This window comes from Euprymna scolopes, chromosome 8 (genome assembly GCF_053919585.1).
Source record: "Euprymna scolopes isolate OS-2025 chromosome 8, ASM5391958v1, whole genome shotgun sequence".
NCBI lineage: Eukaryota > Metazoa > Mollusca > Cephalopoda > Sepiida > Sepiolidae > Euprymna > Euprymna scolopes.
The window spans coordinates 93,597,881-93,615,300 of NC_136489.1; the positions used below are offsets into that span (position 1 = coordinate 93,597,881).

The window sequence follows — 17,420 nt, forward strand, 5'->3', positions numbered from 1 at the left end:
TGCAGAAAATGAAAGATAAACATTTTTAAAGTTTATTAGTAACTATGTAATTGTATAACACAATTATAACTTATTTAGTTATAATAGAGAATTTCTATTAATACCCCAAAAATAGCTGTTTATTTCAGCTAATTCTTTGATAGCCTCTCTCCCGAATACTAAATTCTTGAAACTATTGCATTTCAATTTCTCAAAAAATGCATAACAGGAAGTACTTCTCTGTACTAGTTAACATCATGCTCTATTACATCTGTTAAATTTATAAATATCTAACTGTTGCTCCCTTGTCATTTCATCACAGCTTGTCAATTTTCCAAATCAATAGTTTGGTTATTAAGTGGCAGGCTCAGATTTAATACTGACAACACTCTGAGTTTTTTTGTTTTTTTTTTACATTCAAATACTTGGCATATAGAGATATTATACTGATCCTCACTAAGTTGCTGGTACTGGTCAAACCTTGCCTTAAGATTATCTATTTGAAATTTGCTAGGGAATATATACACCGTGTTCAATCTTTTTATGCAATACTTAGTCAATTCTAAAACTGTATGTGTTGTATGATGTAAAGCAGTATATGTTTCTTTTGTTAATTTACCGGTTCTTCTAGGACAGAAAACAGAAAGAAATCTATAATTGCTGTCATTTAATTTAAGTGGATTAGTATATTTATTTGTGAAGCTGACAATTTTTTTAATGTTGTTTTTATACTCAGTATTAATCACCAAATATAAAATATCTGTATGTATTCTAAAATGTCTGTATACTTTGGCAAACAGTTCTGTTTTCTTAAGGTCATCAACAAGTAAAGATACTGTAATGTCTTTCTGCACTAGTAAATTGAACTTACTGCTAATATACAAAAGGAAATTGGTATCATGTTGTTCAACTACAGGATCTATAGAGGTTGATAACGTTAATCTTTTGATGGTCAAATAACTTGGTAACATTACATTTTTAGTGTCTCTTAATACACTCTAGGGGAGCAGTTATATAATAATTCAGTGTCATTAGGTTTATCTGGTCGTATATGAATTTAATTGCATTAAAATATTTAAATGATTCATCTGCACTAAGAACAGAAATGACAAAATTAATTTTCGTATAGAAATTATGTTTGGAGTTTTGGTTTGCTGTTCTTTTATGTCCATTTTTTCATGTTTTCAATCAAAATCTGCAGAGTATTTTTTCGGCTACATGGTTAGGAACCTGATACTTCACATATAATACTCATTCCCACATGACTGTAGAATACAGGTACTGCAAAATATATAACTGGTAACAATGAAAACTTGTATTTATTATTACGGCAACAAGCTTAGAAAAACATCTCATGTAAAAGTTATTTGTTTAACAGGTTTAAAAACAAAAGATTATGTTTTTCAATTTTCTCCAGTAGACATATGCACTTTTTTAAACATGAAGAAAATATACAGTTTAAAAAAGAAAAATAATTCACCATATTAATTAAAAAAAAAAACGCATTCAAAGATTTATTTGAAAATTAATAATAATGAAAAAAATAGGATGGCATTTTTTTTAAATATCATTATGAAATGAATATTAAAATTTGAAATTTTAAGAAAATCAAAATGATATGTGCTTTATTTCTTTAAAAAATATATTTACTTTTCAAAGGTAAATAAATATTTCCTTTAAAGAAACAAAAAGTACATATCGTTTTGGCTTTCTTAAATTTCAAATTTTAGCAATAATTAAATAATGTTTTTTTTTTAATATGAATATCTCTTACTTTATTGTATTTCCCCAACAAGAAATTTTCTCTTTTAATTGCATGTGTTCAAATACAAAATAATTCCTTGTTTTTAGGAAAAGAAAATATAACTTTTGGGTCATTTTTGTAATTATCTTTGCAATTCAGTACACTGCAACAACTCGGCATTGACAATTAAAAAAGAAAATAATCATTTATCTACTTCAGATCTTATCTTGATACTTTATTCTGTGGCATCAGCAGGTCATGTAACTTTAGTGCAGTGGCCTTAACTAACTTACAATAATGATGATATTGTTCTGTTCAAGATCACCCGGAAGTAAAAGTTTTAAAAAATCGATGTTAGTTAAAAATGTGTTCTTTTGATAATATCTTATTTTGGGGTGCTTAAAATCTATTTGATAAATATTACATGTAGTGTTGTGCCTTGTTTATTTTCTGCCCTTGGCTCTTTTATATAATTCAAAATTCAGTCACAAAACGGGAAAAAAATAATCAATAATTGTAAATGTTATCTGATTCAAAACATTTAAGATTTTAAATCCGGTTTTGTGTTTGCAGTCAATGTCTGAAACAATTTAGGTTGAAATTTCATATTTGAACTTTGAATTCCGTTTCAGATTAGGACATTTTGTAAATTTTGGATAAATTCTAGATAAATACAAAAATTACTTAATTATCAAAGTTCAATGAGTTCAGTAGTGTTACTATCGCCATGCACAAGAAATGACCCAAAGGAGCCACAGAACAAACACTATGTATTGCAAGTTGAAAAAAGAATCTCAATAAGACACATGGCAATCATTATAGATTACAAGTTGATAAACAAAACAAAAAAAAAACGTCACAACTGTAGATCATCCCTATATATATATATATAAACATAATAATAATATCAAAGAGATAAATTCAAAGTAAAAGTTAGATGCTTCTTTTAAGATCATCCTTACGTTTAAAATTAAAAAAAAAATATTCCTATTATTTAACATTTTGCAGTAAATATTCCAATCTACATAACCATTTCAGTAACAAAGTTTGATAGCAATGTTAAAATTTACATGATATTATTATAGATGTCAGCATATTTTTGTGTCTAACTGCACCGATATTGAAAATAAAGTTTATGACAGACCCAAGATGTCAAAATAGTAAACATTTAATGCTACTATAGTTTAAACAATATTGTAATCTCCATAATTGTATCGTTTAATAAGTACAGTTTTCTTCTATATAATAAAGAAAAGTCAGCCATTGATTCTCGTCATTTTTTTTTCATCCAGCAAAATCAAAATCAAAGCTTTGATTCTAGTTTGTTAGTGTTTTTTTTTTTTTTTTGGGGGGGGGGGTCTTGGTACGTTTTTTTTGTTTGTTTGTTTTGTTTTTTTACCAAGAAAAAGTGTAATCCGGTTTAATTGATTTGAAAAATTATAATTTTCAGAATAATGCCATCTTTAGATATAAGGGAGGTAACTTTATATTCATTAATACAGAGTTATTGTCCTTCATTTAGTCAATGTTTACCTTTTTTTAAGGAAATAACTCTGTATTGATGAAAAAAGAAGGGCGTGTAGTATCAGTTTTGATGTTACATTTTTGTTTATTCTGTCTTTGGTCAGTGAAAGAGAAGCCTTCCTAGACTGAGGCAATTTTATTGTTCCTATCTAGAGTGTCCCTTTTTAGGGAGCTGGATTTCCCCACATCAAAAACCAACCTTGTCTCTCACTTTGCTGCCATGTGTAGATTAGTAAATTGTAATTCTATATTAACAAACACAGAGTTATTGTGTTTGACTTACTTTTCATTCTTTTTTTTTTTAAGAAGACGCAAACTACCTTTTACATTTCGATCTCGTAAATCAACGAAAATATAAATGATCTTGAACAATATGAGGTTGAATGGACAGGTATTAACTATGCCACAATTTCGACTAACAATTTTTGGAGTTAATTGTGACCTACTGCTGTCAAGTCTTGCTTCTCCAACATCCAACTTTAAAGTGAACTCAGTCTCTGAAAAAACAGTTTTTTTTTTTTATATTTAAACTAGAAGCATCTCATTTGCATATGAGGTGACAAGATCGTTAGCATATAAAGAGAAGCAGCAGCCATTTTTTTTTCTTTTCTTCATTGTTTGTTTGCACCACACAGTACGAGATGCTGGGAAAACGGTTTGTATGAAATTTTCTTAGGCATTTAATCACACAATACCAGGTAGAGACAGCTAGTTTAAAATAAAATAAAATCTACTTGTTTATTTGTTATTTAAATGTATTGATAATCTAACAGATCTGATGATTGGAGTATTAAAAAAAAAAGAAAAAAAAAGATATGAGGCAATCACTAAAAAAAAAAAACACCAAAAGTTATTCAATTATTCAAAAGCTTATTCTGGATATTTCTAGACTGTTATGACATAACCAAGTGATAATTTATTGGTCCCCCGACAAAGGAGGGATTGGACCTAGTAATTCACTCCTCTTCGTCCGTTTGTTTGTTTGCACATTTCTCAATAACCACGCCTTGGAATTTTTTGAAATTTTGTACAAACATTAGTCATGGTGAAAGTAAATTTTTGCCAGAACAGATTTTCCGGGATAACTCTGGTTGCTCCCCTAGGAGCCATTATAGGGGTAAAATTCCCCTAAAATCGTTCATCCATACTTTTCTCAATAAGTACTCCTTGAATTTTTAAAATTTTGCACAAACATTAGTTATGGTGAACGTAAATATTTTTCACTTGTGGAGGGGAACCCCGCATGCTCAGCTTGTTTAAAAAGATTATTATATCTTGTTATTTAATAAGAATGTGTAATCTATTGACGGTAAGAAGAAAAAAATCCAAATACTTATCATATAACATATTCAATGGCAGATGTATATAGCTTCAGGGTCCCTAACCCCAGAGGAAGAGTTCTGTGTTACATTATAGCCTGGTCTTGTGCCAAACGAGCTGAATTAAAGGGTGGATGACATAGTTGAAGGTTGAAACGATCAGGATAGGAATGGTTGTGGAAGTGATTCATGGGTAAAATATTTCTGTATTTCACAAGATTATCCAGTTACATAGGTATAGCATATTTTATACACAGTGATAATGCAGGATGACACACAAACTGGAAGTATAAGAGATTCGAGACAATTGATGTTAGCAACAGTTATCACCCAAGTGGGAGTAAGAAACGGACATGCATCCTCTAGTAGTTTATGTTACTCTCTCTCTCTCTCTCTCTCTCTCTCTCTCTCTCTCTCTCTCTCTCTCTCTCTCTCTTTCTCTCTCTCTCTTTCTCTCTCTCTCTCTCTCTCTCTCTCTCCTTGTGGATTGAGCCGTTTTCCTCCTTTAAGGAGGAAGTTTTTAGGGAATATTGAATTCACAATCTCCAATCACATATATATGCCACTTAAGGGAGATGATTTTGACAATGTTAGTTTTTGCAAAAAAGTGTCGCCATTCTTCCATATACAACACCTGGTATTCCGAAATGGTCAACCATCTGATACTGATCAGGCTAAACATCATTTATCTTTGGTGATCTAACAAGCTCCTTGTGTCAACATGATTATAACATACCTGCTTTGTTCTTAAAACAGTGAAAATAAACATGCATTTAATGATGAAATAAAGATTACATACTTTTATTAAATGGTTTCATCTGTTCATCATCATCATCATCATATGAATCTGAAGATTCTATTGTTGGAATTGGTCTCCCCAATATTTTTCTAGTCACAGTTTTTTCTAGGAAGACAACAATAAGACAACCTAAGAAGTACCCAACTGATGACAAGCAAAGAAATTATCCAAACAACAAAAACGAACCTCGAATCAACTTTTTTTTTTTTATGTGTCAATCTGGCATCAATTGAAATGGATAGCTCTCGTCTAGGAGAAGCCCCATGTTTTGACAAGCTTCTGGGCTTGACCTTCACTCCTGATCTGAAATGGAACACGTACATCAAGTCTGTTGCCAAGGTTGCTGGAAAGATGGTGGGATCCTTCTACCGCTCCAGAAGATATCTCACTACTGATGCAATTCTCTATCTGTATAAAAGTCAAATACGTCCAAGGATGGAATACTGCTGCCATATCTGGGCAGGAGCTGCTAAAAACAGCCTTTCCTGCCTTGACAGAGTACAAAATAGACTTCGTGGCTTAGTGGGGGATGCCCTTTTCTCTTCCCTGCAACCTCTCTCCCATAGAAGAGACGTTGCAAGCCTATCTTTGTTTTATCGTTATTTCTATGGCAGGTGCTCGTCTGAACTCCAATCTCTGGTCCCCCCTCGCCAATCTTTTACAAAAAACACCAGTCTGTCAAAAACTTTCCCCACTCTTTATCTATGCCTAAATCAAAATGTAGATTCCATGAACAAAGCTTCTTTCTTAGAACTGCACGCATGTGGAACTCTGTTCCGTCTGCCTGCTTCCCTCCTGACTACAACTTGGATGTCTTCAAGTCCAACGGAAACAAATTCTTGATGAACCACCCACTTAAGCAGACACTTTAAATATCCACACTAACGTACTGTACTTACAATAACCCTTATCCCTGAGTGGCTTCCAGGCCTTGATAAGTGATGACCACCTTTAAAAAAAACATCATTTGGGTTCCAGGGTATTTGCAATGTCAGTAATAGTCTTTGTACCTTGTTTGGCTGTTGTATAATGGTTTGTTTATCGAATCAGACTTCTGTATGGTGCTCATGTAGATTGTGACTCAGAATTGTCTGGTCTGCATGAAATCCTCCTTGTTAGTTGTAGCTGTTTGTTATACATGCAATATTATAGATTCAACTCCAACATTGAAAACTGGTGCTACTAGATCAGGCTGTTTGAAGTGCCAGCTTCCTGACAAAAGAACTGTATCAAACATTGATGTTATTGTTTTTTTCTTTACTTTTACAAAACTGAATCATGTTTTGCAAAACCAAAAATTTCCCTCCAAACACCATGAATAAATATTTAATGATATAAAGAATTTAAAGCATATATGATTGGATTCGGTATTAAATAACTCAAAATGGGTTGGTATACTATACAATGGAACTAAATCTAATATTAGGGGTACAAAGGTTCAGTAGTTGCATACAAAGCCAGGGACAGTAGAATACAAAAGTGCGGTGGTTATATATGTGCACAAACGTTATTATTCTCACTCCATAGATTTGCAGTTTTGCACATGACACGTCCTTATTTGTCACATGCAGCGATAGACATGACCAGAGTATGACAGCTCCTAATGTTGACTTTTCCTGGATTTTGGAGTCCTGTTAGCCTATTACAATCATAATACTGGCAGGTGCCAGACCTGTTCACTAGGGGTGGTCCTACCAGTAATCGGAATTTCAGATGACATAGCTCTGACACTGCCATATTGTTGCCAGCCTTAACATGATGAGGTGAGGTTGGAAAGGGGGGGGGTCAAAAAGGCCCAATAACAGTTTCAGTTTCAGAGCTCAAAAGCCTGTCACTAACCATATTATTACACTAACACAGTTAAAATTTAAAGGCTAAGACACTTTACACCCTGTTCCTCAAAAATACATATATTTATATACTTAGCATTTTTCTTTACTTTATTTATGCACGCTTTTATGGGGTCCTCATTAAAACAAACATGTAACAATAAAATATGCACAATTAAATTTCAGTATTAAAAAGAAGATTTTGATTATTATTTTATTCCTATTTTTCTTTTCTTTGACACATCAGTTTAACTTTCAGTAAGGTTGAAGGTGATGGTGGCTAAGTGGTTAATAACATTGATTCGGGACTTCAGTGTGCCAAGTTCAAGTCCAATTCATTTCACAGAAACACTTTCATCAAACTCACACTTGACCTTGTGTCTAATGTCCTAAAAAGGAGGTAAAAACAATAACTTTCAGGAAGGTTAATTTTTTTATTTAATCCTATCTGGGAGCTTTGAATAATGTCCATTCGATGTTCTTTCCACCATGATCACAAAATCAATCAATAAGATTTTTAAGACTATTTTTTTTTTTTTTTACACAACTTATCAAGACTAAAAACCACTCGAAGCTAAGAGTTAGTGAGATAGATTGAGTGATACTTGAATAATGATGAATACTATGAGAGCAACTTAAAATGGCCATGTAATAGCATCCACTCAAGACAACAGTCAACCCAGAAAACAGCAACTCTCTCTCCTATTTTTTTTTTTTTTAATTACATTTTCACCCCAAACAAGACATATTGCCATTTTGTTGTAGGGGCTACTATCAGGGACATGGGTATTAGGGGTACTGTGTAGAGAGTTGGGCAGCAAGATGTCGGTTCACGTTGCACTTGAACTTCTGCATGTCAGTACAGTTGGGGAAGCAGGGACTCGGCAGGGAATTCCAAAGTTTAGCTGTCCTGGGGAAGAAACTACTGGAGTAGAAGGCTCTTTTACATCTAGGGATCTCTACTGTGAAGGGGTGGGATTTAGCTTCTTGTCGGGTTTGTCGGGGGTATTTACGTCGAGGGGGCACAAGTGCTTGCAGTTCGTCAGAGCATTCACCGTTAAAGTACTTGTAGAAAAAGCAGAGAGATGTAACATTTCGTCGATGGGACAGGGGCTGAAGTTTAGATGACAGTTCAGGACCTATCAGATTGGCGACTCTCTTTTGAACGTTCTCTAGGAGCGAGAGACTAGTGGTAGATGCACCAGCCCAAATATGACAACAATACTCCATACATGGGCGAATGGTGGCCTTATAGAGATATAGTATCTTTCTAGCACGGTAGAGAGAACCTACCTTCTTCGCAGCGGTCCTGACGATACTCTCGATTGTAATTGTAAAGAGAGCGTTAGGCCAAGGAGTTTAAAGGATGTACTCTCAGATAAAGAGCCATTGGCCATTGCTATTGGTGGTAGAGAAGGTTTCTTGTAATTATTGAAGGAAACTAGTTTTGTCTTGGTAGCATTGAATGTGACGATCCATTTTTGTCCCCATTCCACTACAGATCGGAGGTTATCCTCTAGTGCTTCTGCCATTTCTTTAGATATGTGTTCATTTGTTTTCCTGTCATGTTTGTTATAGAGCGTGGTGTCATCAGTATACATACCCATCTCACAGACAATTTTGTCAGGGAGGTAATTTATGAATATTAGGAATAACAGAGGTCCCAGGATAGACCCCTGAGGCACTCCCGCATTTATATCGTATTATTTAGATGTACGACCGTCAAGGACAACCTGGATTTTTCTCTTATCTAAGAAGGATTTAATTATGTTATGTATTCTTCCAGTGATATCATATGATCTGATTTTCCTGAGAAGACTTTCATGCCATACCTTGTCAAAAGCCTTAGATATATCTAGAGCTACCGCTCTACCCTCCGCCGCTTTGTCCAGTGATTGGTATATATGTTCTGAGATTATAGTTAGGATGTCTGCTGTTGAACAGGCTTGTCTAAATCCATATTGTTGGTCAGTCAGAAGTTTAGCATCTGTAAGGTGATGGACTAGAGCTTGGTTAATTATTGTCTCAAATATTTTGGCGAAAAGTGAGAGGAGGCTAATGGAGCGATAATTTACTAGGTCAGTTCTTTCGCCAGAATTCTTGAAAAAGCAGTTTTACAACAGGCAGGAAAGCAAGATTCATTAAGGCATTTGTTGTAAAGTTTGGAGAGAACTGGAGCTGCTTTGGCGGAACACTTTTTTAATAGCACAGCCAGGATGAGATCAGGTCCACATGCTTTTGAAGTGTCAAGATTTCTTATGATAGCATGCACCTGAGAAGGGGTGATTTTCAGATCGTCTAGTGTGGCATCTGTCCACAAAGGAAAGTCAGGGAGGGGGTGGTTGGCAGGGTCCAGTGTGAAGTTGGAGGCAAACCGACTGGCAAGCATGTTAGCCTTCTCAGTTGCAGAGCAAACAACCTCATGATTGTTGGATAGTTGGGGAATTGTTGATTGCCCATTATTTACTACACTGTTGTAGATTTTCCAGAAGTCACGGGTCCCTAATTTCTGTGCTACGATGCGTTTTTTGGTGGTTTCAGTAAATTCTCTCATAGCTGTCGCTATTTCTTTCTTACAGTTACTTCTGGCTTCTATATACTTCTGTCTGTTTGAACTGGACTTATGTCGGTTAAATCTGCAGTACGCATGCTACCTTTGCGCGATGGTGACTGCACAAGTAGAAGCAAACCATTGGTGAGAGTGGGGCTTGCTATAAAATTTCCGTGTGAGAACATGTGCTTCAATTGCTGTTTTGAACTCTCTCTGCTATTTGTAAGAAACATTGTTTATGGAATGTAAGGAGTAAGGATAAAGTAGGAAGAAATGAGAGTTAAAAGGTTACTGAAAGCAAGCCAAAGGTTCATTTACTCTCCATAAATTAATCACATTCTTAACAAACTCTAACTATATTATCCGTAATTAAATGATCTCCCTTGATAAAGAAATCTCAGTGTGTATTTAGTCAACAATCAAATTAGATATTTTCTTTGAAATATAACATTTTAACAATAAAGAGTTCGTGAATAGAATTCTTTTGTAAAACTGTGTACTTTGGTCTAGTGCCCACAATATAAAAGTCTGTTTGCCAACTAACGGCTTTGTAGTAATCATAGCACCCAAAATACCCAAATATCTATGAAGACAGTCATGATTTAATGCATCGCTCTTTGTACTTAAATTTATTTTCAATCAGAAACATGGAAGTCAAAAGATCACACTTGGGCAACTTTTAAACATTTGGCTGTTGGGGTTTCATTTAATGGAATTTTCCTAAATAAGTGTTTTATGTTTCTGAGTTGTTTTTTTTTAAGTGAGGATTGATAATTTGTATTAATTTAATTATTTAGATTACTGTTCTCATCTTGGATGTTATTATCACAATATTTCAGTTGATGTATCTTGACAAACTTAGGAATCTGTACAGAATTTTAAACAGAACCTTTTATTTCATCCATGGGGGCATCTTGTTTTTGCTTCATCAATCATGATCTGGTAAAAGTTTTAAGAAATTCATAATTGTAGTTTTAGTATCACCTACACCGAGAATTGAACGTCAACCTCTAAGAGACTGGCATTTAGAACTGATTCTTACTTGGCACTTACGTTCATGCAAACTTTAAGTATTGTTTGTTTCTTGTTGTTGTTGTTGTTGTTATAGTAGTATTAGTAGTAATATAATTTTACTTTTCTGACACATTTTTTAAATGAAAGGTGCTTCATGTACTATTTGGATTTTTCACTGATAGTTTTTAACACAAAAGTGTATTTTTATTATTTGCTTTTTATTATTATTTGTTAGGAATTCTTACACAAATCATTTTCAGTTATTTTTCACTAGCAAAAACAAGTGCTCTAAGAGACAATAGGTTTCCTCTGTGCCCCCCCACCTCGTTATTCTCCCTCTTTTTCAATAACTGTTTCAGATCATTTTGTATCATTGCAAGAGATATTTATCATTAATTTCTTGATGACAACAATGAATTTAAATGGCAATTAGTCTTTCCAAGGTTTCAGTACTATTTCTCCCCTTACCGTGGACATCTGGTTGATACTCTCCTTTCTCTATCTTTGCACCCTCCTTGACCTTACACGACAATTTGTGTGTTTTGAAGGAAGTGTCACATTACAGGATTTCTGGCAGTTTCATTTTCCTTAAAATATTTTTCTTACATATTTTAAGAGGAAAATATAACATTGTGCAAAATGTTTTTGCTATATTTTTTGTTCTATTTCTATTTGAATTTACCTACATTTAATTGGTGTTTACTGGTTATGTCAGTTGATTTCTGCAGTTGAGGATTTTTCTTAATATTTTGACTGTTTTCATCATTGCTGCAGATTTTAAGATTTCAATTCTCCCTTTGATTCTAATTTCTCCTAGTCTTTTCTTTAAATTAGGACTCCTACAATTATTGACATTATAGCGAATTTGTCCATGTTCCATATTCCTTTTTCACCATGCAATCTGCTGGGGTCGCAAAATATATGATTTGATTTTTTCTTGTTGACATTCAGTTTCTTTACATAAAGCTTGTGTGTTTGTGAGAGAGAATTTTATTCTTTTCATTTTCCAATAATGTCTTCGGTTTGTGTCTGTCTGCTGTTTGCCTGCATGTTCAAAGTGCATGTGTTTGCATAGTTTCCAATAGACTGCCTTTTCCATGCAGCCATGTCTTTTTGTATTTTGGGAGATGTTTCACTGCATTCATTTACGGGATTTACTGTTTTGTATCTTTATCTATAGTGTATGCATTTATTACTACTACTACTAATACTACTACTACTACTACTACTACTACTACTACTACTACTAGTAATATTTGGGCCCTTCTCTAGCACATCTTTTATGTCAAGAAATTTTCACCAATAGTTTTTATCCCATAAGTGTTTTTTATTATTAGCTCACAAGGAGCTTCCACACAGGTCTTCAGAGATATTTCTCTGAAAACAGCCTGTAGTGTTTCCTGAAAACTGAGTGACAACAAGTCTCTCCAGTTTCCCAGTACTTTCCACCTCTTTCAATAATATTTGCAAATAAATTTGCATTATCGCAACAGCTGCTTGCCATTGATTTCTCGTTGGCAGCAGCTATTAGTCTTTGCTGGAATTTGAGTGGCAATATTATTATTATTATTATTATTATTATTATTATTATTATTAGAGTTTTCAAACACAGGTCATCATCAGTGATTGCTCACTGACAATACCTGGTGATGTTCCCTGGAGTCTGAGTGACAATAAGTCTCCCCCAGATTTCCAGTACTTTCCACTTTTTTCAATAACCTTTGCAGATGAATTTGCGTTATTACAACAGTTACTTGCCATTGATTTCTCACTGGCTATTACTGGAATTCGAGCGGCAGTAAGCCTCCCCACAGCCCCAGTCCTCTTCACACCTATCCAGTGGAGGTATGGTTAGTGCTTTTCTCTTCTCTTACAATGCCAACTTGTATTTATTATTACGACAACAAGCTTAAACCAAAACTTTTGACCCTTAGACTATTTGGTGTGGTAGCAGGCTATTCTGGTTTTACATTTTTTTTTACTTTTTTTATTTACAATTTGGAGGTTTGGGTTTTCTTGGTTGCATCTTTTTGTTTCACTTCAGTTGCATTTTCTGTATGTGCGGTTAACATTTGTTAGTTTCCCCATTCGAGAGTTTTGTTAAAGATTTCAGCTATTTTTAGCATTATTGTCTGTTGTATATGCTCAGTTTCCTCCTCTTCTGCAATTCTTCCTAATATTTTGAGAATTTACATGCGTTTATTGTTTTCAGTAGTAGTAGTAGTTGTTGTAGTAGTAATAATAAAAGTAACATCTTTACCATCTTACAACATCCTGCATATTAAAGATGTTTATGCTAAATTTGGGACAATTCTGTGGAGTAGTTTGGGAGCCTTATTTGACAGACAAAAAATATATCCAATCATAATACAGCTGTTTCCTTTTTGAAATTTCTAATGGTTCCAGGAAATTTCCTGTATAAAAGATATCACTCTTGAGTTTTGAAGATGTTAAAAGTTATACAAATTGCAGAAACAACAATATTATCAAAATGTTTAGAAGACAATATCACCAGACAAAGCAGTAGTAGACAAAATAGAATGGATATTTTTAAGATGCATTCATTCAATCTATACGTAATGAAAATATTATTCCAAATTGAAGCACGGCAGTTCAGTAAAAATGCTATTTCAAACTGAAGCATGATAGACTGACAAAAATGCTATTTTTAAACAAAGCATGGTAGACTGATAAAATGCTATCTCAAATTGAAGTGTCGCAGACTGACGAAAATAATTGGAATGTGACAGTCATAGAGATGTAAGAGTTCATTTAAAACAACAAAATGTGAGCCGTATCAAACACTAGCTAACATACCCAACCCAGAATGACGAATTTATAATATTGACACATTGGAACCCTTTCATAAGTACTAGATATCAAACACCAAAATACTTCAACCTAATCAAGAACATACTGGCATAGTGCAAACTAGATGAAAATGGAACTTATGACATTGAAGTTATAGACTGAAAAGTTGTAATATTGTGAAGTTATGAAGCTCCTGATTTGATTCTGTCATTGGCATTGTTTTTCCTAATTCTTCCAAGAATTAACTCCTTATAACAGGGGCAATATGAAGGTTGCATCTATAAATGAAACTAATGCTATACAACTGAACTTGACACATTCACATTAGCAGGCAGTGTCGTCATCTACTTCACCACCTCCACCTTCATTTTCATTGGAAATGCTTTACAATATCAATTTGTCTTTTATTTTTCTTTCAGGAATCAAATGAAGATGATAATTCCAAAGAAAGTGAAAGCCAAAAGATTTCGACAGGTTCAAATTGTCTGAATGCTTTATCAAAAGAAAATGAATTACAGACGAAAATCTTAAAAGGTGAAACTCAAACGAAAAAAGAGAACATCAAGGTAAGTTCTTTAAATTATTTTTTTCTCAAGTGTTTCTTTTTTTCTTTTTTTTTTCTTTTTCGCACAATGAAAGAATGAATGAGAGCTCGTGTTAGTCACTGTAGAACAGTTGAATTAGCATAGTTAGTTGGCAGAATTAGGCCAAGGAAAACATGGGAGGAAGTGGTAGAGAAAGAGATTTAAAGCCCGAAGATGAGTTAAGAAGTCAATTTCTAAAAACTATTAAACACATGCCAGTATGCAAAACAGACATTAAATAGAATTCAATAATAATGATGGTGCATTTAAAAAATTTTGTTTACATTTTTTGAGCTGTTATCCACATAAGTGTTCCCCTAGGTGTCTTTTGGCATAAACTGAAAATTTTGAACTGATTCAAATCGGTGATTCTTCGTACAGTATTTTGTTGAACAGAATAAACTATAGTCAGATGGAGTAGTATCAGCACTATAGGTTGGATGCTGAAGAACTTCCACGCCATACAATTCTTTAATTTTGTTGCTAGTCTTTCTGGAATGTTTGTATACAAATAATTCTGTTTTTTCTATTCGTTTTTTTTTTTTTTTTCTTTTGTATTATTTTAGTCTGTACCAATTTGATATTATCTTTTGGAATTTGTTATGATTGACATATTACTGTTCTCATTTTGGATGTTATTCTCACAACATTTCGGCAGATGTAACCTTCGACCTTCTTCAAGTGCATCTCCTCAAACTTGGGAATCTTTTTGTCAAATATGGAAATCCTTTATTTAAATTATTGGAGTAGTTTGCTCTCATTTTCTCAGCCATGACTGAGTAAAAAGTTTTAAAGACATGTGGTACAATGGATATGAAAAAGAAAATAAGTGTCCGACTATAGCCCTCCCTTTTCATTAGCTGCTGTACTAAGATGTAGGGAAGGATGCCATGCTATTCCCAGGCTCCTACCACTTTCCCTTGATCCTCCTCCTTATAATGCTGGATGTTTAGCAAGGGAAGATCCAGTACCACGTTTTTTAAGTCTTTTGTATGACTTGATCGAAGATTGAACCCTGGTCTCCTGGCCCATTAGCAAACACTCTTACCATTATACCAAATTGGCCAGTAAATGGATATAAGTGCTAAGTAATAATCACTTCTAAGTGACAGTTTTCTGGAGATTGAAGGTTCAATCCTCAATAAACGCAATAGTAAAAATACATTATAAAATACTTAAAGATTAAATAAAGGATTTCTGAGTTTGACAAAACGCACCTGAAAAGGCTCAGAGGTTACAAACCTGAAACATGAGAATAACATCCAAGATGAGAACAATAGTCTGAAATTAATACAAATAAAAATCATGATTTTGTTGTGCCATAATTTTTTTCTCAACCAATTATTACTATTCGAGTAATCAAGTTAAGATGTATCAGCAAAACATGGATACATTTCATTATTATTTACTAGACGTTTTCACACGAGTTATCATCTTTGATTACTCACTGGTAATAACAAGTGGTGTTCCCTGGAGTCTGAGTGACAACAAGTCTCACCAGATTTCCAGCATTCTCTCCTCTTTCAATAACTGTTGCAAATCATTTGTGTGTTATTCTCATGCTTACCATTGACTTTTTTTTTGCTGATAGTGATTGCTGGCTTTCTCTGAAATTTAAGTGACAGTAAGCCTCCCCAGGATTCAAGTATTGTCTGTACCATACCAGTGGAAGTCTGAATGGCACCCTCCCTCCTCAGTGTTTCCATTCTTTATGATCCTTCACATCCATTTTGTATGGTAACCAGCAAGTGTCTTAGATTATGGGATTTTTGGAGCTGTTTCAATTTCCTTAGATTCATGTAATGTTATTTTTAATTATTATTTAATTCTATTTCTTTTTTAACTTACCTGTTCTTTGTTGCTGTGCATTAGTTTCCACACTCCAGGATTTTCCTTAATATTTCAGATGTTTTTATCTGTACCGTCTGCTGTATAGTGTCTATTCTCCTTTAATTACAATTTCTCCTAGCCCTAGTCTTTTATTCAGGTTCTTTTTGGAACTGTTTCTAGTGTATCTTTATTGGTATTACCATAATTTTCTTCATGTTTCATATTCTTTCCACCTCTCTGGCAAGTTTTATATATTTACTTAGTTATTTTTTTGGTTTTTTTTTTATTATTATTATTATTATTATTATTATTATTATTATTATTATTATGATGATGATGATGATGATGATGATGATGATGATGATGATGATGATGATGATGATTGCTTGATTGATTGATTGATTTTTTTTTTTTTTTTTTAGTAACATTGACTTATTTAGTTCCTAGATTACTGATTGCTTTATGTATACCACTTGCCTAGGCAAAACAATACACCCATACGGTTTAGATTAGGTTAAACCGAGCAAAGACAAGCATCTTGTCACAAAGTTCTATATGCCATCTGTTTTTATATAATAATTGGAAATAAGCATCAACCTATGAGCCATTTGGTTTATGTGTGTGTGATTCATAAATGTTAATCTAATGAAACTACAGTGTTTATAAAATAGTGTTCAATAACAAGTATGGCTGTATTTTAGTATAAACATATTTGGCTACATATCTGCATACATTCCAAACATTCACCCAAGTTAGTGGGTGAATGTTTAGCATCTCATAGGATGCTCCATCCCAACTTGAAAAAACTGATGAGAAAATTTAAAAAAGAAAAGCATATATGCTTTAGCTGCAACTTTATTTAAAGCACAGCTTCGTCATACGACAGTAAATATATTAAAAAGACAAATAAATTCAATTCTGACAGAATTTTTTTTTTCTGGGTGATCTATAACTGGAATTTATATGTGTGCGTTTCTGCATATATATATATATATATATATATATATATATATATATATATATATATATATATTGATCTGTGCTAACGTGTTTTGTGAGCAAAAAAGTCTGAATGATGATGAACATGTGTAGGTTATTTTATTGTAATACTGAATGTGATATGAGTCTATAACCATAAAGTAAAAGGTCAAGTAAATTATCCAGATATTCTCGGTTTATTTCTGTATATGTTTCACCAATTTTCTGGTTGAGCCCTTCCATGTAGATATATGTGTATGAATGTCTATATTATGTATGTATTAATAAGATAAATATCTTCTAATATACCTAGCTCTCTTTATGAATTTCTACTTCTCTTTCTGCTTCCTCTCTCTGTCTTCCAAAACTTTTTGAAAACTAAATTCGTTTGTCTTTTCGGTGTATTTATTGCAGCCCAATTCACTCCTAAATAATCAACAGGTCGTTATGAATTTTAG

General features: G+C 33.4%; 1 protein-coding gene across 1 annotated transcript in view; it reads left to right on the forward strand.

The window, feature by feature from the left end:
• The window catches only part of LOC145283638 (zinc transporter ZIP13-like), a 215,771-nt gene that overhangs the window by 159,853 nt on the left and 38,498 nt on the right, over positions 1-17,420 (forward strand). Inside the window, exon 4 of the mRNA XM_080132597.1 lies at positions 13,990-14,136. Coding sequence (XP_079988723.1) covers positions 13,990-14,136 — 147 coding nt within the window. The remainder of the gene's footprint in view (positions 1-13,989; positions 14,137-17,420) is intronic.